The sequence below is a fragment of the Phoca vitulina genome, unplaced genomic scaffold, assembly GCF_004348235.1.
Source record: "Phoca vitulina isolate PV1807 unplaced genomic scaffold, GSC_HSeal_1.0 scaffold20, whole genome shotgun sequence".
NCBI lineage: Eukaryota > Metazoa > Chordata > Mammalia > Carnivora > Phocidae > Phoca > Phoca vitulina.
In genome coordinates, this window is record NW_022589723.1 from 36953098 (window position 1) to 36976133 (window position 23036).

The following is a 23036-nucleotide window of genomic DNA, read 5'->3' on the forward strand; positions in this document are numbered from 1 at the left end:
TTCTCTACAAATATAATGGTTTTGCAAATTAGGGATTTTTTAATTTTTATCATTCTTTGGGTATTATTATTATTATTATTAACCTATAAATAAGACTGGTATACTATAAACTGTAGTTACTCTACTTGGGAAAAGTAAATGTCTGTGCTCACTTCAGCAGCACATATGTTAAAGCTGGAAGATTAGCAGGGCACCTGTGCAGGGATGACACGAAAATTTGGGAAAGGTAAATGCTTAGTTCTCTCCTTTTAATTAATAATTTCACAAGAAAGTAATTGCTATATAAAGGTCACCCTGCACAGTAGTAAGCAAGTTTTTTTTTGTCCTGTTTCTTTTTTGTAGCATGGTTAACAAGCATATGGATTCTTATAAACGTTAATATAGCAGTCCAAAATCCTCCCCTCATCTCCTCTTCCCAATGACAATTCACACCCCCTTGCCAAAGTTAACTATTATCCTAACTTCTAATAACACTGATAAGGGTCGCCTGGGTGACTCAGTCGTTAAGCGTCTGCTTTCAGCTCAGGTCATGGTCCCAGGGTTCTGGGATTGAGCCCCACATCGGGCTCCCTGCTCAACGGAGAGCCTGCTTTTCCCTCTCCCTCTGCCTGCCTGTGTTCCCTCTCTCGCTGTCTCTATCTCTGTCAAGTAAATAAAATCTTAAAAAAAAAAAAAAACTGATAAGACTCATCTGTTTATAAATCTAATATAAACAGAGCCATACAATATATATTCTTTTCACTTTGCTTTTTTTTTTCACTCAACATTAGTTTCAGAAACACATCCAGGTTGTAGGATGCATCTAAAGTTCATTTATTTTTTTTTTGCATTTTTTATTTTATTATGTTATATCACCATACATTACATCATTAGTTTTTGATGTAGTGTTCCATGATTCATAGTTTGCGTATAACACCCAGTGCTCCATTCAATACGTGCCCTCTTTAATACCCATCACCAGGCTAACCCATCTCCCCCACCCCCTCCCCTCTAGAACCCTCAGTTTGTTTCTCAGAGTCCATAGTCTCTCATGGTTCGTCTCCCCCTCCAATTTCCCCCCTTCATTTCTCCCTTTCATCTTTTTTTTAACATATAATGTATTATTTGTTTCAGAGGTATAGGTCTGTGATTCAACAGTCTTACACAATTCACAGCACTCACCATAGCACATACCCTCCCCAATGTCCATCACCCAGCCACCCCATGCCTCCCACCCCCCACCACTCCAGCAACCCTCAGTTTGTTTCCTGAGATTAAGAATCCCTCATATCAGTGAGATCATATGATACATGTCTTTCTCTGATTGACTTATTTCGCTCAGCATAATACCCTAAAGTTCATCTATTTTTTTAATCCTTTATTTAAATTCAAGTTAGTTAGCATATACTGTATTACTGGTTTCAGGGGTAGAATTTAGTGATTCATCAGTTGCACAGAACACCCAGTGCTCATTCAATCAAGTGCCCTCCTTAATGTCCATCACCCAGTTACCCCATCCCCCCAACCACCTCCCCTCCAGCAACCCTCAGTTTGTTTCCTAGAATTAAGCATCTCTTACGGTTTGCCTCCCTCTCATTTTCATCTTATTTCATTTTGCCTTCCTTTCCCCTATGTTCATCTGTTTTGTTTCTTAAATTCCACATATGAGTGAAATCATATGGTATTTGTCTTTCTCTGACTTAATGATTTTGCTTAGCATCCATTTTAATTGCTGTAGGGCAGGGGTTGTGGAACATCATATTCACTCATTTATGCTTCATCTACAGCTGCTTTCTCAGTGTTCTAGCAGGATTGAGACCACATGGCCCCAAAATCTTAAAAGACTTATTCGGTCCTTTACAGAAAAAGTATGCCAAATCTATGAAAGAGCATTAGTTCTCAAACATTAATACTCAACAGAATCACATAAAGGACTTATTAAAACACAGACCACTGGGCCCCAGGCCCAAAATTTCTGAATAAGTAGGTACAGAGTGGGGTCCAATATTTGCATTTCTAACAAGTTCTTAGGTGATGCTACCAGTAGGGATAGGAGAACAATACTTTGAAAACCAATGCTGTGCAGTATTTATATGCAATTTATTCACCCACTGCACTACTGATAGACATTACAGTTATTTCTAATTTTTAGCAATTAAAAATGCCATTATTAACATTTGTGCACAAAAGTTTTAGTGTGCATTTATATGCATTTTGAAACTGAAAACACAGGCTTATAAACTACACATGTATAATAACCTCAACAGATACTGCCAAGCAGCTTGCTAAAGTACGTGTACCAATTTATGCAACCATCACCCGTGTATGGGACTTTCCCATGTACAGTATCTCTAATATTTGTATTATCAGTTTTTTTCATTTTGTCATTCTCATGAATGCCTAGGGGTATCTCACTGTGGTTTTAATTTTAATTCTCTGATGACTAATAAGTGAAAAATCTTTTCCTATGTTTACCCTCCATTTGGATGTCCTCACATGTCTATGTTCATAATAAAAACTCTGAGGAAAAATCTCTGCTTTAGTCATAGGGATTCAGTCTATTTCCATTAAGTTGGATATTATTTATAGATTTTTGTAAATGCCCTTTATCAGGAAGTTCCCTTCTATACCTAGTTTGCTGAGGATTTTTTTTTAACATGAATGGTTATGCAATTTTATCAAATGCTTCTATTGAAATAACAGTAAGTTTTTTCCCCGTTTTGTTAATAAATGAATTAAATCGACTGATGATTAGATGTAACACACACCAGAAAAAAACTCCACTTGGTTCTCATATATTATCCTTTTACAAATCTTGCTGGATTTAGTTTGCTAATATTTGTTTAGAATTTTTTAATCTATGCTTATGAGTGAAATTCACTTTAATTTTCACTTCTAATAATATCCCTAAAAGATTTGGATATCAGTGTTATCTTAGCCTCCTAAAATGCACTGTGAATTGTCCCCTCTTTTGCTATTCCACATAAGAATATATGTCAAACTGATACTAATTCTTTCAATGTTGGCAAAATTCACCAATGGAGCCATCTTGGTTTACAATGTTCTTTATGGAAAGGCTTTTAATTACACATTCAATATTTTTAATAGAATCAGATTTTGTATTCTGTGTCAGTTTTGAAAATATTTTTTTCCTATCATTTCATAAGTGTACTTATGGACATAAAGCTGTTTAGTGTATACTATTATCTTTTTATTTTTAATATGTGTAGGATCCACAGTGAAGTCCTCTTTATAACTGGAATTCTGATTATTTATATCACTCTGTCTTTCTCTGTCACTCATTTGGATGAATTTCTTGAGGGGTCTTATTAGTCATTTCAAAGTAATACTTTTGACTTTGTTGATCTTCCATGGCATATTTGTTTTCACTCTTACTTAATTTCCTCTCTTATCTTCATTATTTCCTTCTTTATACTTTCCTTTGGTTTAGTCTGCAGATCTTTTTCCAATTTGTTGGGATGGATATTTATATTTATCATTGCTCTTCAATTTTAAAATCTTCTAACAGCTATAAAATTTTCCTCTAAATACACCTTTGGTTACATCCCACAAGTTTTTGGGTTTTTTTTAAGATTTTATTTATTTATTTGACAGAGACAGACACAGCGAGAGAGGGAACACAAGCAGGGGGAGTGGGAGAGGGAGAAGCAGGCTTCCTGCTGAGCAGGGAGCCCAATGCGAGGTTCTATCCCAGGATCCTGGGACCATGACCTGAGCCAAAGGCAGACGCTTAACGACTGTGCTACAAGTTTTAAGATGCAACATTTTCATCCAGTTCAGTATATTTTCTTCAACCTCTATACTATGTAGAAGTGCATTAATTAATTTTTACCCATAAAGGTACTTTCCAGTTATCTTTTGATTGTTGGTTTCAGGCATAATTTCTTTATGGTATTTAAATATGTATGGTTTCAATCCCTGAAATTTGACCCTTGTGTTATGGTCCAGTATACAAACAAATCTTACACATTTTGTAAATTTGCAGTTATCTATATATGTCAAATAAGTATTTGCTTTAAAAATCTCTTAGGGAAGCCTAGGTGGTTCAGTCAGTTAAGTGTCTGCCTTCGGCTCAGATCACGATCCCAGGGTCCTGGGATCAAGTCCCGCATCGGGCTCCTCGCTCAGTGGGCAGACTGCTTCTCCCTCTACCTGCTGCTCCCCGTTTGTGCTCTCCCTCTCTGACAGATAAATAAAATCTTAAAAAAAAAAAAAAAAGGAAAGGAAAATATTGAATGCTAGGTCCTGTATATGAAAAATCATACAGATAATTTTAGCACTAGGATGATCTCTTCCTCCACTGGACAGTGAATTTGCTCTTGGCAGGTGGCTAAGAACATTAGGAATTCTATCTTCTTTTAACCCAACTGGAACTGAGAAAATTTTAAACTGGGCTTCAGTCCCTCAGATGCCTGATCTATTTCTGGTTTATCTTTACTTCTAAGATGTAACCCTTTAAGGTCTCAAGCAGAAAACCTGTAGGAGTTACCAGCGGGTTCTTCCTTGTTCTTGAATCTGGAGAAAACCCTGCTCATCTTCTCAGATTCTCAAGCCTGGCTCTTTCAGAATCAGCACCTCTCTACCAGAATAAAGAAATGTCTTTAGCAACAAAGCAGTCCAAAAATGCTGGGCTCATCTCCCTGGGTTTCCTTCTTGCAGATATAAGCCCTGTAGAACTTCACTTATTTAGATGTACCCCAATGCCTTCAAATATATTTTGTTCATTCTTTTTAGGTGTTCTGCAAGGCAATTTGGTCAAAATTTCCTAGTCTGACATCCCCAGAAGTGACAGAAACAAACAAACAAAAAAACCTCACTAGATTATAAATGCCTCAGATAAGATCCCTGCACTCCAAATTTTCTTCTTCAATGCCTAGCACAGTGCGTGACACACAACTGTTATTCAATTTAGTGATGAACCAATGCCTTGAAGAATAATTCTGAGCAAGTAAAGGAAATAAGAGAGCAGTATTATAAATGACAACATTAAATATATTTTCAAATCACAGAAACTTCTGGTCTGTCTCTTATTCCACATTATCTTTACATATAACTTAATTCAGGACTCAGAATCACACAGTCACACTACTTCAACTGGCTTATGGATTATGTCCTTCCCTCCAGGTATTTTACCCTCTCTTCAGTCCATCTTCCAGAGTTCAAATCCTCTGCTAAATATACTTCAAATTGCTCCTCATTTTCTAAAAGAAAAATTCCAATCTCCTTTACATGACATATAAAGCCCACAACTATATGACCCGAGGATATTTCATAAACTTATCTCTCTCCCTGTCTCCATTCTTATATCATGTATTTTAGCTATGCTATTTTCAGTTCCTCAAAAGTGTCATGCTGTTTTATGCCTCACAATTTTAAGGATATTGTTACCTTTGTTTAAAATATCTTCTCCCCATTGACAATCTGGTAAACTCAATCTTCTATTTAAAACTATATTCCAGAATCACCCCTGGGAAATCTTAGTAGACTTTTAGGAAGTTCTAATCAACTTCATCCTTTATATCACTACTTTTAACCTGCTATACGATTTTGGCACTCATCATCCTGCAGGGCAATTATTACACCTCTCCCCCATCCTGTCAGACAGGATGGGACATTTTTGGACAAAATTTATTTTAGTATTCAAAATTTTCAAGATGTTTCCTCCCAAAGCATATTTGATAACTTTTTATTTCTATCTTCTTTTTCAAAAAGTTTTATCTACTTAACCGATTTTGTATTCAGCTGAATTTAACAAATACCCATCTCAAGTACCAGAGATAGACAAATAAATAAAACAGTTAATATTTAAACTGCCTTAAATCTATTATTCCCAGCAAATCCATTTTAAGTGAAAAAACATGACAAGGGAGAGAAAGGAAGAATAAAACAGATGAGATGGCAAAGAGGTGTAAGGTCTCTAAACCTTCTATAAATTATAGCAAAAGCGTACCCGCCACATTAAATTACAGAAGAGAATACTGAAACTTGAAAGGAAAAACAAGATGTATCTTAGACTCTAAGTCTTCTGATCCATAATTCCACCACACTGCCCAAAATTATGATATTCAGGTAGCAAATAAATAAAGATCACCCACGCCCAAATAGTTCCGAACACATTTTCCATAAACTGTAAGGTTTTTTTTAATACATGTTTTTAGGCTATTTCTTATGGCTCCTCAATGTCTAATCTACACTTCTAGAAAAGGTAAAAATAATTTCAGTAATAGTCAGATAATACCTTTTCTCTTCAAAAGCAATTTACTTACTCTTCTAATGACCCAGAGAGTAACTGACACGTCACTTAGTAAAACACAGCACACAGTCAACAAAATGCATTTCTCCACCCCTCCAATATATATATCCATTTGCAAGAGATAAAAAATACTAGTTTAGCATGAGCTAGCTAAAAAAAACACTACAATGAGTCAAGCAGACCAATCCCAGCCCAGCTTTTTGGTTAAAACAAGAATTATGGAGGCAGAGTGTTAAGGTCTGAATACTGGCTTTAGTTACCATCTGTAAAACTAGAATAAAAATAGCACCTGCCTGATAAATAGTAAGTACCACATAAATGTTAGCTAATATAACAAATAATACTGCATTATCTTTTAATAGCTCCATCAGAGAGTCTAGCTAAAAGGTTATGTGTTAAAAATTGTAAGCATCATCAAGATGGCCAAAACTAGCGCTGCTTGTGCTACTGTTAATCAGTCCTCAGAACCCTTTAAGCAAGACAGATGTGCTTAAGCTAGGATAGAGGGCAACAAGCCCTAGTGATAAGTAAGATCTTTTTTTTGTTTTTGTTTTGTAGACCTGTTGTGCTCCTCCTGTTCATTTCATTTCTTCACCATTTCCCTTGAGATAAATGTGAATCCTGCTTCTGTTTATATCCTCCTATACAAACTGAAATTGTGGGCTACAATCTCAACTTGTTACTAACTTGAAACTTAGCTTGCAGAGGGACGCCTGGGTGGCTCAGTCGGTTAAGCGGCTGCCTTCAGCTCAGGTCATGATCTCAGGGTCCTGGGATCAAGCCCCGCATCTCCCTGCTCAGTGGGAGCCTGCTTCTCCCTCTCCCTCTGCTTGTGCTCTGTCAAATAAATAAAATCCTGAGGGGTGCCTGAGTGGCTCCCTGAGTGGCTCAGTCGTTAAGCATCTGCCTTCAGCTCAGGTCATGATCTCAGGGTCCTGGGATCAAGCCCCGCATCAGGCTCCCTGCTCGGCGGGAAGCCTGCTCTCCCTCTCCCACTCCCGCTGCTTGTGCTCCTGCTCTCGCTATCTCTGTCTCTGTCAAATAAATAAATAAATAATCTTAAAAAAAAAAAAAAAAGAAACTTAGCTTGGAGAAAGAGCCCACATTTTCTATGACCCTGCATTTACCATAAGCATTCTCAGGGAAACTGATGGCTCACTCTTTCGACTCTAAATCAATTTGAGCTTCTCCCAAGAAATATCTAGTTACCCATTTTGGTCTCTCCACACTATCCTATTTCCCTATATCCGTACTCTAAATTGATTCAAGATTCTGTTAATAAACTCCTCTACCCCACGGATAAAGAAGACACCAAAGCAATCAACTTGATTGGAACGAAGAGACCAAAGCAATCAAACAAGCATATTTAGCATTACACACAGTGACCAAGCACATGGCAGCAATCAAAAAATCACCAACAGAAACCCAAACCAAACTCATGCATCTTTTCATTCAAAGGTGTACTCAAGCAAGCACATATTTTTTAATCTACTTGAGGTCTATTAAAAAAATAAAAAAGGAAACCCTGTATCATATGGCTCAAAAACTATGCTCTAATTTTTCATTTGCTAACACTGACATGAAGACTATAATATCTGCATGGAAGTATTAGATTTAAAATGCTTGGAACTATGACTCAAAAATTTATATATGTGAATATGTGTGGGAAGATAAGTGGGTGAGACAATGGGAGGGGGGAAAGTGTATATGAATTTAAGTACTCACTTGCTCCAATTTAAAAATATGCTGATTGAAGTAGTGCTGTAAACGTTCATTAGCAAAATTAATACAGAACTGTTCAAAGCTGTTATTTTCATAATCTTCAAACCCAAAAATATCAAGAACACCAATGGACAAAGTCTGTAAAACAGGAAAAAAATTATTATGGTTAAAAAATGATCCTCAAATTTATTTCATGAATAATATCCACAATGATAGGTTAACAAAATGCTCAAAGTTCTTCTATAGCAGTGGACAGGAAATTTTGGGGAGCCAGTGTTCAACCAAAATATTCCACTAAATAAAAACAATTTTAGTTTTATTTTCACCTTTTTCTTTTTATCCCAATTATAAAAATACATCCAAAATTTTAACACATGTAATACACTGTTTACAAAAATGTTCGAAGCAGGGTTAGTGACCTGTTATCTCAATCTCAGAAATCCCTAAATTCCAAGAGACAAGGAAATAGAAAGAATCACCTATGGGGAAGTAAAAAATAACCTAAAGCTAGATTTTTCCTGGCTCTCCCAGGTTACGCAAAGAACACCATGCAAGTTTTCCTATTTTCACTTTTATAGCCCAACAGAATTCTGCTTTGCAAACCAAGCTAATTAGTATGTTTAATCAGCCTTGTGCAAGCTAAGGATGAAACTGGATATCAGAATATGTGGTTTCACAGGGAAAGAAACAACAAATGTTGAAGAGGTTGTGGTGAAAGGGGAACCCTCTTCCACTGTTGGTGGGAATGCAAGTTGGTACAGCCACTTTGGAAAACAGTGTGGAGGTGCCTCAAAAATTTAAAAATAGAGCTACCCTATGACCCAGCAATTGCACTACTGGGTATTTACCCCAAAGACACAGATGTAGTGAAAAGAAGGGCCATATGCACCCCAATGTTCATAGCAGCAATGTCCGCAATAGCCAAACTGTGGAAAGAGCCGAGATGCCCTTCAACAGATGAATGGATAAAGAAGATGTGGTCCATATATACAATGGAATATTACTCAGCCATCAGAAAAGATGAATACCCAACTTTTACATCAACATGGATGGGACTGGAGGAGATTATGCTAAGTGAAATAAGTCAAGCAGAGAAAGTCAATTATCATATGGTTTCACTTATTTGTGGAACATAAGGAATAGCATGGAGGACATTAAGAGAAGGAAGGGAAAAATGGGCGGGGGGAATTGGAGGGAGAGATGAACCATGAGAGACTATGGACCTGAGAAACAAACAGGGTTTTAGAGGGGAGGGGGGAGGGGGGATTGGTTAGCCCGGTGATGGGTATTAAGGAGGGCACGTACTGCATGGAGCACTGGGTGTTATACGAAAACAATGGATCGTGGATCATTACATCAAAAACTAATGATGTATTGTACGGTGACTAACATAACATAATAAAATTAAAAAAAAAAAAAGAATATGTGGTTTCTTCAATTTTTAAAACAATCTTTTTAAAGATTCATTTATTTATTTTAGAGAAAGAGAGTGCGAGGAGGGGCAGAGGGAAGAATCCTCAAGCAGACTCCCTGCTGAGTGTGGAGCCTGACACAGGGCTTGATCCCACAACCCATGAGATCATGACCTGAGCTAAAACCAAGAGTCAGATACAGATGCTCAATTGACTGAGCCACCCAGGTGCCCCCAATTTTTTTTTAATTTTTATTAAAAAAAACTATACAAAGTTTACGATGTTAAATAGTTCTAAAAAATTATAACAAAAAACAATAATCCCTTTTTCATTATCAATTTCTGCTCCCTAAAGTCAACACTCAAATCTTTTATCTATTTGGTATAAAATAGTACAGTATAGTATACAAATGCTTATTCTTCTATGTCTTGATTATTTTGCTTCTACATACTATATTCTAACTTCTTACTATAGATAACAAGGATTCAGCTCTAATACCCCCAAACCAGCATTCTTCTCACCACCTCACCTCATTCTTAAAATACAGTTACATGACAATTTTGGTTAAATGAAAACAATCTTTCTCCACTAGTACTAAGAGAGATACTGGGCAAACTAATGTAATGAGTAATAAATACTAAGAGATTTTTTTTTAAGATTTATTTATTTATTTGAGAGAGAGAGAGGGAGAGCATGAGCAGGGAGAGGGGCAGAGGAAGAGGGGGAGAGAGAATCCTCAAGCAGAGGGACTGTGGAGCCTGACGCGGGGCTCAACCCCAGGACCCTAAGACTATGACCCAAGCTGAAACCAAGAGTCGGCCCCCCAACTGACTGAGCCACTCAGGTGCCCCAATAGTAAGAGATTTTTTAAAGTCTCCATTAAGAGTATTTTCTTTGAGGTACCTGGGTGGTTCAGTCAGTTAAGCCTCTGACTGAAGTGATTTCTGCTCAGGTCATGATCTCATGGGTAATGAGATCAAGCCCCACGTGGGGGCTTTGCACTCAGCAGCGAGTCTGCTTGAGATTCTCTCTCTCTCCCCCTCTGCCCCTCCCCCTGCCTGCACTCTCACTCTTTCTCTCTCTCAAATAAATCTTTTAAAAATAAGAGTATTTTTTGGGGCGCCTGGGTGGCTCAGTTGGTTAAGCAACTGCCTTCGGCTCAGGTCATGATTCTGGAGTCCCGGGATCGAGTCCCACATCGGGCTCCCTGCTCAGCAGGGGGTCTGCTTCTCCCTCTGACCCTTCCCCTCTCATGCTCTCTGTCTCCCATTCTCTCTCTCAGATAAATAAATAAAATCTTTAAAAAAAAAAATAAATAAAATAAAATAAAATAAAATAAAAATAAAAATAAGAGTATTTTTTGATTGATTCTGTTAATTCTAAACCCTTATGAAAAACAGTAAAAGTAATGACCTCCAAAAATAAGTCACTTTGGTGAATAAGATTCCTATTACAATTTTCTAACTGTAGGCTTACTCAAACCATGAAAAATAAATGTTAGAACCATTTTACATTTAAGACAGGAGGATTAAGTGATAAAGATGACGTATCTTAATCACCCTAAAGATGCAGACTACTCCACAGAAAGCTGCTGGGAAATAAAAACGGATTTGAAATGATTTAAATATCTAAGATCTGCCATATTAAAAAATAAATTCCAGGGGCGCCTGGCTGGCTCAATCAGTGGAACATGTGACTCGATTTCAGGGTTGTGAATTCGAGCCCCATATTGAGTGTAGAGATTACTTAAAAATAAAATCTTAAATAAATTCCAATGGAAAAAAAAAAAAAACCCTGAATATAAAAAAAGTCTAAAAGCATGAGAATAAATATTTTTATAATCTTAGGCTGAAAGAGGCCTTCCTACATAAGAAAAATAAATAAATAAAACCCAGGAAAATAAAGGAAAAGAATGGCAGAATTAACTGCACAAAAATTTAAAACATATGGGCCCTAAAACACAACATAAACAAAACTTAAAAGTCAAGAGAAAATATATGCAATATATATCAAACTATGAATCTCTGCAATATCCACAATGACTCCAAGAACGTAACAAAAAGACAAAATGAACAACATAAAAATAGCAGAATATATAATGAAATGATGAAAAACCATGAGAAGATACTCGACTTTCATCTATCATTGAAAAAACGGACAATAAAATGCGATAGTCCTCCTAATCAGATTAGTAGATGAAAAGACTGATAATATCCAATGTGAGTAAAGGTGTAGGGAAATAGGCATTTTCATACACTACCAGTGGAAGTGCAGTCTTTTCTGAGCACTTTAGCAATTTAGCAGTAGCTAACAAAATTCTAAAATGTATATATTCTTAAATCCAGCAATTCATTTTAAGGATTTTATCCTAAAGAAATGTACACAAAGAATATTTGTTACATCATCATTTATAACAATAAAACAAAAGCAATATATTTTTATGGGGAAATTTATGGTATACAGGCATACTATATAATATTACAAAGTTATTAAAAATAATGAGGTCCAAACCTACTTCAAGACATATCAGGTAAAATAAAAAATACAAGTTAGAAACAATACAGATAACATAATTCTATTTTTAAGCTTAAAAGCAACTCTGTATATGTACATCCATAGAAATGTACATAAGAAAAAGGTCTGGAAAGACACATAGAACAAGTATCCCTGAATATCAGGGTAATAAAAACATAACATACATAAGGAGGGAAACAGCACAGAATACAAACAAAAGGTGATTCTTATTTATTACTCTACATAATTCTGTGTTTTTAAATTTCATTTATTATTTTAATAAAAATTTTCCAGGAAAAATATATAATAATCCAATGTATGTCTACCTTTGTATTTTGCTCCAAATCTTTACTATTCAGAAGTGCATGATTAATCCGAAAAACTATCCAGTCAAACAGGGCACTATATAAAGACTTAGCCATGGAGTTCCTCACTGTCACAGCCTGAAAAAAAAAAAAGAAAAGGGTTGGAGAACAAATGAAAATGGCAATAATCTAAGATACTATAACAAAGTGTATTTTGCGCTCAACTAATAAAGAAAGCTTACTATCCTGAATTAGAAATTTAATTTTCTCTCAATTTAAATAGCCTATAACTGAAGTTTTCCATATACCCATACTCATTAATCTAGTCTCAATTCTAATCTAGGCTATAAGGTAAGAAAAACAAAATGTAGGTCACTCAGTTCAAAACACTTTGACTGAAAATTGGGGTATACATTTTACCTAGTAAAGAAGGTATAATAGGAGGTTTACAAACAAATCAAACTTGCCAGCAAAAGTGGGGAAGACTATTCCAGGCAGAGGAATAAATCTGTTGGCAAACAGGCATCAGTTATCTGTGGAATCCTAGTTAGACTCTTAAAAAATAATCATAGGGGCGCCTGGGTGGCTCAGTTGGTTGGGCAACTGCCTTCGGCTCAGGTCATGATCCTGGAGTCCCGGGATCGAGTGCCGCATCGGGCTCCCTGCTCAGCAGGGAGTCTGCTTCTCCCTCTGACCCTGCCCCTCTCATGCTCTCTCTCTCTTTAAAAAAAAAAATAATAATAATAATAATAATCATAATACCACCACAATTACATTCCTGGTTGTCTTCAACTTGTCATCCACCATAACCTCAAGGATTTCTCCATCCCCAGATAGAGTAATAATTCTTTCATTATGGAGTAATACAATTTCTTTTTTCCCCCTCACCTCAAGCTTTTCCCAGTTTATGGAAACTCTCTGTAATAACTGCTCAAAATTTCTGTAAATCTGAAATTGTTCTAAAAAATAAAATCTATTAGTTAAAAAAACAATCAACATTTAGAATACTACAACCTAAAAAAGAAGGGGTACATATTTTAGATAATTGAGTCCTAGCACTTAGAGAATATAAGTCCTAATTACTTAAGCTTTATATTCAGGTACATACTTATGTATCTGTCCTACAGTTTAGAGGAAATAGAGAATAATGATTAAAAGCTAGGCTCTCCTCCAATCCCAGTTCCTCTACTTATTCTAGGTATGTAACCTTGGCCCAAGATACTTTAACTCTTAAGCTACAGCTTATACATTTGTAAAATGTAGATAATACCACAATCTACCACATGAATGATGAATTTCTGAATTTCAGTGAATAAAAAAAACGAAAGCTTCAAGTTTCTAGACCAAAAAATTAACTACCTAAACCATTACCTGCACAGGAAAGAGAAGATGCTATCAAATTCTCTATCTTCAACACCAGAAACCTGAACATAATTGGAAAATGTTCACAAGTTCTGAGAAAAAAAGGAATGTGACCCTAGAATTCTATACTTAGGCAAGTTATCAACAAAGTATCTTTAAAATTCAAAAAAATCAATTAATAGAATATATAGCGAGAATAACCATTCTATTTTTCTCCAGAGGGAAGAATGAATACAATCTGATCTAGTTCAGCAAAAGTAAAAGATTTTAAAACTAAATACACAAGCATAGACAAGAGAAAAAAAAAAACACAGAAAAAGAAAACATAGTAGCATAAAAAATACAAATGGGTTGAATTTTTTAGTGAAAAGACAGATCTTCACATTAAAGTAAAAACTATAACCCACCTACTTATGGTTTAAACCAGTCAGACAGAATCTAGATATACAAAATATACCAAAATAATACTTATTTACTCCATAACTTCCAATATTATATTTTTGGCCTCTTTTCTCTGAAATGTGGTCCTATCACAGCTTAATCTCAATAAACCCAAATACCAATTAACATTTTCCCACCCAAACAAGATCTCACTGTTTCCTATCTCAATGAATGGTACTAATACTCTTACAGTTGTATGAGCCAGAAAATTAGGATTTATCCTTAGTATTTCCTTCTTTCTCCTTGCTTCCCAGTAAGCAAATCATTGCCAGATCCTTTTGATTTTACCATCTAAATTTCTTTCATACCCATTTCTCCCTATCAATATGTCACTATCCTAGACAAAGCAGCCAACCTCTTTCTCTTCAGGAGTACTACTACAGCCTCCAAATTCACTCTTGCCCTCTATATTAGAACCCTAAGATGGTCGCCAAGATTCCCATTCCCTTGTATACATGTTCTGTATAACCCCCTCCTGTTAAGTGTGAGCAGGACTGTAAATATGATGAATTTCACTCCAGTAACTATCTTACATTATATGACAAAGGATTTTAAAGATATAATTATGGCCCAAAATCAGCTGATTTTTTTAATTAACCAAAGGAAGATTATATGGGTAGAGCTGACTTAATCAGAGAAATCTCTTAAAAGAGACTAAGCCTTTCCATTAGAGAGTCCCCTGCTGGCCTTTGAAGAAACAAACTGCCATGTTGTGTACAGGACCACAAGCAAACTCTGCTGAGCATGGCCCCTGACAGCTAACAAGAAATTAGTGCTCTCCAGAAATGGACCCTCAACTCTATGGTCAACTAATCTTCGACAAAGCAGGAAAGAATGTCCAATGGAAAAAAGTCTCTTCAACAAATGGTGTTGGGAAAATTGGACAGCCACATGCAGAAGAATGAAACTGGACCATTTCCTTACACCACACACAAAAATAAACTCAAAATGGATGAAAGACCTAAATGTGAGACAGGAGTCCATCAAAATCCTAGAGGAGAACACAGGTAGCAACCTCTTCGACCTCAGCCGCAGCAACTTCTTCCTAGAAACATCGCCAAAGGCAAGGGAAGCAAAGGCAAAAATGAACTATCGGGACTTCATCAAGATAAAAAGCTTTTGCACAGCAAAGGAAACAGTCAACAAAACCCAAAGACAACCGACAGAATGGGAGAAGATATTTGCAAATGACAAATCAGATAAAGGGCTAGTATCCAAAATCTATAAAGAACTTATCAAACTCAAACCCAAAGAACAAATAATCTAATCAAGAAACAGGCAGAAGACATGAACAGACATTTTTCCAAAGAAGACATCCAAATGGCCAACAGACACATGAAAAAGTGCTCAACATCACTCAGCATCAGGGAAATCCAAATCAAAACCTCAATGAGATACCACCTCACACCAGTCAGAATGGCTAAAATTAACAAGTCAGGAAACAACAGATGTTGGCGGGGATGCGGAGAAAGGGGAACCCTCCTACACTGTTGGTGGGAATGCAAGCTGGTGCAGCCACTCTGGAAAACAGTATGGACGTTCCTCAAAAAGTTGAAAATAGAGCTACCGTATGACCCAGCAATTGCATTACTGGGTATTTACCCCAAAGATACAAATGCAGTGATCCGAAGGGATACATGCACCCCGATGTTTATAGCAGCAATGTCCACAATAGCCAAACTATGGAAAGAGCCAAGATGTCCGTCGACAGATGAATGGATAAAGAAGATGTGGTGTATATATATATATGTGTGTGTATATATATATACACACACACACACACACACACACACACACACACACACAGGAATATTATGCAGCCATCAAAAAAAAAAAAGAAATCTTGCCATTTGTAATGATGTGGATGGAACTAGAGGGTATTATGCTGAGCGAAATAAGTCAATCAGAGAAAGACATGTATCATATGATCTCACTGATATGAGTAATTCTTAATCTCAGGAAACAAACTGAGGGTTGCTGGAGCGGTGGGGGTGGGAGGGATGGGGTGGCTGGGTGATAGACATTGGGGAGGGTATGTGCTATGGTGAGTGCTGTGAATTGTGTAAGACTGATGAATCACAGACCTGCACCTCTGAAACAAATAATACGTTACATGTTAAAAAAAAAAAAAGAGAAGAGAGTAGGAAGGGAAAAATGAAGGGGGGGAAATTGGAGGGGGAGACAAACCATGAGAGACTATGGACTCTGAGAAACAAACTGAGGGTTCTAGAGGGGAGGGGGTGGGGCGATGGGTTAGCCTGGTGATGGGTATTAAAGACGGCATGTATTGAATGGAGCACTGGGTGTTATAAGCAAACAATGAATCATGGAACACTACATCAAAAACTAATGATGTAATGTATGGTGATTAACATAACATACTAAAATAAAATTGAAAAAAAAAAGAAATTAGGGCTCTCAATCCTATAACTGCAAGCAACTGAATCCTATCAACAACCTGTGAACTAGAAAGAGGATGCGAGTCTCAGATGAGATCACAGACTTTTCAGACATCTTGACTTCAGCCTGGCGAAACCCTGAGCAGAGGACCCAACAAACCTGTGCCCAGACTGATCCATGGAAAGTGTCAGAAAATATTAAGTCACTATGTTTGTTACACATTTATAGAAAACCAATACACTCTCCTCTAATTGATTCTTGTACACTGTTGTGAGAGTGATCCTTTAAAAAAAAAAATCTAAGACACCATTTTTGCTTAAAACATTTTAAGGCTCTTCCATTGCTCATCAGATAAAATATTAAAATCCCTAAGGGCTGCTCGTTATTTTACCCCAATGCCTAGTACATTTCTGGATACAAAAAAGGTTTTCAAATATTTACTACACAAATAAATAAATACACCAAACAGATATAAACAAAAATAAATCAGGATCTACAAAAATCATCTCAGAAAGTTGAATTTAAAGTTAAAAATATAAATAGGGCATCTGGGTGGCTCAGTTGGTTAAGCAACTGCCTTCGGCTCAGGTCACGATCCCAGAGTCCCGGGATTGAGTCCCACACATCGGGCTCCCTGCTCAGCAGGGAGTCTGCTCCTCCCTCTGACCCTACCCCGTCTTGCGCTCTCTCTCTCTCTCACTCTCTCTCTCTCAAATAAAATAAAATAATATAAATAAACATAAGGAAATTTTTTTTTTAAGAGAGAGTGGGAGAGGGGAGGGGCAAAGGGAGAGAATCTCAAGCAGGTTGCACGCTGCCCAGCGCAGAGCCTGACAAGGGCTTGATCTCACAACTCTGAGATCATGACCTGAGCTGAAACCAAAGAGTCGGACACTTAACCGACTAAGCCACCTAGGTGCCCCGGGAAATATTTTATATTGAAAAAAGTTATAAAAGAAAATATAAAATACTGAAACTTTATGTATAAGAAGGGCAAAACTTTTAAAAATGTTTGGCTTTTCTGTTTAGAAAGGAGTTCTCAAATTTGGAGATTATGACATAAGACACATGACATAAGAAATGTAGACTTGATGGCAGTTAGGAAGAACCCCCAAAAATAGGAAAAATGCATCAGTGGTCAGCCTAAAAAGCATTCTCTACAGTTCTATCACTATTTCCCCACCTCTGTGTCTTCTAATCTCACATTCCTGTCCTATTTTTATAATAACTGTCATAGTTTGATTTATCATCACTGTCATTACACTACAGAACAGTAGGCTTTTCAATAATTTTCCCATTCATATACACCTGAGTGGTATATTATAATAATAATAATGGCAATGCCATCTCATCTGGATGCCTCAGTATACAGATGATACTTAAAGCAATGAACTGTGTGAGGTAATCTAGATAAGGAATATAGAGAAGAAAATACAAAGACTATGTACTGGAGAACTACATTTTTTAGAGGTCAGGTGGAAAAGAAAGAGCAAACAAAAAGAATTACAAATGAGTGGCCAACAATGAGAAAGTGAACCAGAAGAGTATGACGTTCTGGAAGATAAGAAACTGCCTGAAGAAGAAATAATCAACTGGATCAAACACTGCTCATTTGTAAATCCATCTACTACCTGTTCACCCCATATCAATAATATAAAACTTAAGAATGGTGAACAGATTAAGATCTCAGAAGAAAAATGTATGCCTATTGCTTAAAATCACATTCGACTTTAAATTTTCAGGTTGATGAAAAGTTCACAGTTGAATTTCAAGGGTCCAGAAAATATTTCAATCAACACTCTTTTTGATGTTATTTTCATTCTGTTAAAAGAAAGAACACAAATTCAAACTTATAAAACTGTTTGGAGTACTTTGGTCTCAAGAAAATCTATTCATACCTCTGCCAGCTTGTATGGCAAAATAAGCTTTTCTCCCACTGTCACAGTCTTCCTTGTAACTAACGCTTCAAATAGCATTTCTTCTTTAACCTATACAACAGAAAAGTAAATTCAGTGTATAAGATTTATGACAACGAGCTGAATTATTTATTGAAAATCCAAATAAAGAAAAAAATGTTTAATGAGATTAGCAAATATACAATAGAAAAAAGCAAAGACAGTACATTTAGCCATTTAAATATTGGCCAAGGTGAAAGTTAAATGTTCCACTCACCCTACTTCCCACCCCCCCCCAAAAAAAGAGAGGGTAAGTAAGACAGATGGGTCTTTTTAGTTAAAAGTTTTCTTTCTGATCATAATGGAGAAACATGTTTCTTTGTGCAAAATATGGAAAATATAGAATAGTGCAAAAAACATTTTAAGATCAACCATAATCCCACAACTAGCAGACAAGGACTAAAAAGTGACAATACTTCTTGAATTCCAGGAACATTACAATGAGTACTAATTTTTGTTTCAGATGGTTTATATTTATTTGCATATGTTAATTTTAAAATAAAGTTGATGTTTCCTTTGTTCTCATTCTCTCTAAAGGTAAATACTATCATGAATTTGACATGTTATCATCTCAGTTTGGGTTTTTCTACATATATAATATATATATTAGATGTATTTGTAAACACTACATTACACTTCCAAGTGTATTTAACTCTTATCTGTATGGAATCATATTGCCCGTATGTTTCTGAGATTTAACTATGTTGATCATCAAGCTTATTCATTTTAACTACTATATAGCTTCCCAGTATATAAATTACTGCAGTGTGTAATCCATTCTCCTATGTGTAGGCATTTATACTATTAGGAAGTAAACTGAATATTCTTACATATGAGTTCAAGAATTTCTCTGAAGTACAAATCTAAAAGTGGAATTACTAGGTTATAGCATACACATTTTCATCTTTAAAGGATACTGCCAAACTACTGTACATAGTTCTCACCAATCTGCTCTCTCATCAGCCCTGAGCATTCCTATTTCTTCAAACCTTGACTACTTACTATTTACCTAAGTAGACTACTACTACTTATCAGACTACTGACTTTTGCCACACCGAGGGGCATGAAATGGTAAAACAAGGGCATTTTATAAAAGCATCCATACAAATAAAGATATAACACTCAAAATTTTAAGTACATAATATGATATGAAGTATAGCAAGCAAAAAAGATTCAATTATAAGGAGAAATTGAGTTACAAAACAAGAGTGAAGCATTACCTTGCCACCAGCAATTCATGACAGATCAATCATTTTTTAAAATATGGTACCATAAAGGAAATATACCTTCTTTTGGAGCATTCACTGCTCAATCTTCAAATTCAAAACAAATTGGAAAAAATTTCAACTTCAGTAAAACTAAAAATAAATAGCCAAAGTTTAAATATAAGACCTCAAGCTTTCACATATATTTAAAATATTTTGAAAAACAAAAATTAAATAATACCAGATTACAGAAATATGACAAAACTAATAAAACTAAGAAAAAACTTAAGTGATAAAAACCACTGTTATATTGTGAGATTAAGCAATTATTATTAAAAGTGAATATTTAAAAATAAATGATCTAGGGTGCTTGGGTGGCTCAGTTGGTTAAGCGACTATCTTCGGCTTGGGTCGTGATCCCAGGGTCCTAGGATCAGAGCCCTGCATCGGGCTCCTTGCTCAGTGGGAAGCCTGCTTCTCCCTCTTCCGCTCCCCCTGCTTGTGCGCTCCCTCTCTCTCTCTCTCTCTCTGCCCCCCTCTCTCTGTCAAATAAATGAAATTTTTAAAAAATAAAATATCTAGGCAGTAGACTCAAGAAATTTTTTTAAAGGAACAAACAAATATAAGCTGGCAACAATGTGGAGAAAAAGTCACTTCCATACACTTGTATAGACTGGTACAACCACTATAGACAGTAATCTGTCAGTATCAGTAAACTATTTATACTCTAGAATAATTCTCACACATGTCAGCAGAGAGACATGTACAAAAAATGCCTATCCGAGTACTACCAATAAATGAGAAATTACAAATGACCTCAAACCCCCCTAAAAAAAATGTTTTATTCATATAATGAAATTTTATAAAGCAACTAAAAAGAATCATGTAAATGTTTAAATAAAAGTATTGAAAAATCTCAAAAACACAGTATGGAATGAAAAATTCAAGTTTTAGAATGATACAGTAAAACATTTACATAAAGTAGGAAAATATATAGAAACCGATATATTCTTATGTAAACATCTACCTATTCTGAAAATAGAAAAACAAGAATGAAAATGATAAACACCAAACTCATAATAGTATTTACTTCTGCTGTAGCAGAGTAAAAAGTGAGCTACAATTATATGCAATATTTTATTACATGAGTGGGGTTGTGAGTACATAGGTGTTTATTATATTGTTTTCTATATATATTGTGTACTGAGAACAACTCATAATTTAACAAAGAGAAAAATGAAGAAAATATGTTAAAACAGAAATTAAAACATATTAAGTAAAATGGTAGAAATGATAAATCTAAAGGCCACTTACTTGAAAACAAGAAATGAAACACGACTCTCACCAAATCAAAAAAATTAAGAAATACAAACAGAAAGCTAACACCATAAGAAAAAGGTTTTAAACATTAACAGAATATTTACAAAGAATGCCAAATAATAAATTTTGAACATTTAATCAACACATGATTTCCTAGATAAACAAAAATCATCAAAATGAACTCAAGGGGCGCCTAGGTGGCTCAGTCCTTAAGCATCTGCCTTCGGCTCAGGTCATGATCCCAGGGTCCTGGGATCGAGCCCCGCATCGGGCTCCCTGCTCAGCGGGAAGCCTACTTCTCCCTCTCCCACTCCCCCTGTTTGCGTTCCCTCTCTTGCTGTCGTTCTCTCTGTGTCAAGTAAATAAACAAAATCTTTAAAAAAAAAAGAAAAATGAACTCAAGCCAGACTTGAAAATCCTAAAAAATTAGTTAATACAAAACAAACTGGAAGGACATCAAATAAAGTTGAACATAAGGTTGATATCTCCCAAATCTTTAAGGAACATGTTTTTCTTTGCTAATGATTCTTCTCTTAAACGGAGAAAAAATTTTGAAAAGATAAAAAACTACCCAACTCATTTTGAGTTGGCTTAATGCTGGCACTAAAACCTAATAATGATCACACAAAGATCTATATACAAAACAAACTAATCTTGCTTATCTTTGATAAACATCCTGAAGAAAATATTAGTAAATTCATATTTTAATCAACTACCTCTATAATTTCCCAAATGTCCTTAGTTGTACATATATGACTTTTAAAATTAAAAAAATAAATTTTATTAACACAAAATAACTAAGAATGATTCAATATCCAAGTCTACAATGTTTCTCATATTTACTTGAGAAACTGATATGTGTGTTAAAAACCCATTCTTTATATTGTTTCAACAGATGTTAAAATATATTCAAAATACATAAATCTGCTAAAAACTGAACAGTTTTTGATAATGATGATGGTTCTAATATGCTCCAAAATATGCAAGAAAAATACGTTCCACAATTGCCCACAATTAAGTCTACTGGAGCTTGTTCATCTTTCAATAATTTCACAAGTATATATCTCAAATAGAATTCAGTGAACAGAATACTCAAAATATTCACTAATGCCTGAGGTAACTACAAAATTATAAAAATAATTGAAAAAATAAAATAAAATTATTTCAGAAACATTTGTTCTTAAAAACTAAATCTATATTTATCATTGAACTGAATCACTTTAAGAAGGAGAGGAATTAAATTAAATCTTAAGTAAAGAGTTTACATTTTGGGGCGCCAGGGTGGCTCAGTCATTAAGCGTCTGCCTTTGGCTCAGGTCATGATCCCAGGGTCCTGGGATGGAGCCCCACATCGGGCTCCCTGCTTGGAGGGAAAGCCTGTTCTCCCTCTCCCACTCCCCCTGCTTGTGTTCCTGCTCTCACTGTCTCTCCCTCTGTCAAATAAATAAAATCTTAAAAAAATAATAATAAAGAGTTTACATTTTAATTAAACCAGTTATTGCTCCTATCTTTGAATTCTATCTCAACAAAAGCCTTAAGGTTGCAATTATTATTATTAATTTTAACCAATTACAGGAAATCATTTAATTTTTTAATTTTTTAATTTTATTTTTTATTTAAATTCAATTAACATAAAATGTATTATTAGTTTCAGAGATAGAGGTCAGTGATTCATCAATCTTATATAACACCCAGTGCTCATTACATCACGTGCCCTCCTTAATGTCCATCACCCAGTTACCCCATCCCCCCCCCAACAACCCTGTTTAGGAATCATTTTTAAAAATAATTTCTAAGAACTAAATACAAGCAGGATACTATTCGATAGGTCCTGTCAGTACTTGTCTAGCTCCTCAACTTTGAAGATAACTTCTTCCTACTTATTACCAAACCTCCATTCCTAGAACCAGTCCAGACTAAACACAACAAGAAGGAAGTTAACGGGTGCCTGGCTGGCTCAGTCAGTTAAGCATCTGACTCTTGATTTCAGCTCAGGTCATGATCTCAGGGTTGGTGGGATCAAGCCCCACAACGGGCTCCTTGCTCAGCAGGGAGTCTGCTTGGGATTCTCTCTCTCCCTCTGCCCCACCCCCCACTCACATGTTCTGTCTCTCTCTCTCTCTCAAATAAATAAAATGCTTAAAATA

The 23036-nt window shown here is 35.7% G+C and overlaps 1 protein-coding gene and 1 pseudogene across 6 annotated transcripts in view; one reads left to right on the forward strand and one right to left on the reverse strand.

Annotated features, from left to right (window-relative positions):
• The window catches only part of MYO9A (myosin IXA), a 276224-nt gene that overhangs the window by 169048 nt on the left and 84140 nt on the right, over positions 1-23036 (reverse strand). For all 6 annotated transcript variants that reach the window (XM_032417536.1, XM_032417538.1, XM_032417537.1 and 3 more), the window contains 3 exons: positions 18308-18397; positions 12228-12344; positions 7979-8113 (listed from right to left, as the gene is read on the reverse strand). In XM_032417536.1, coding sequence (XP_032273427.1) covers positions 7979-8113; positions 12228-12344; positions 18308-18397 — 342 coding nt within the window. The remainder of the gene's footprint in view (positions 1-7978; positions 8114-12227; positions 12345-18307; positions 18398-23036) is intronic.
• On the forward strand, positions 145-239 carry LOC116640899 (annotated as a pseudogene).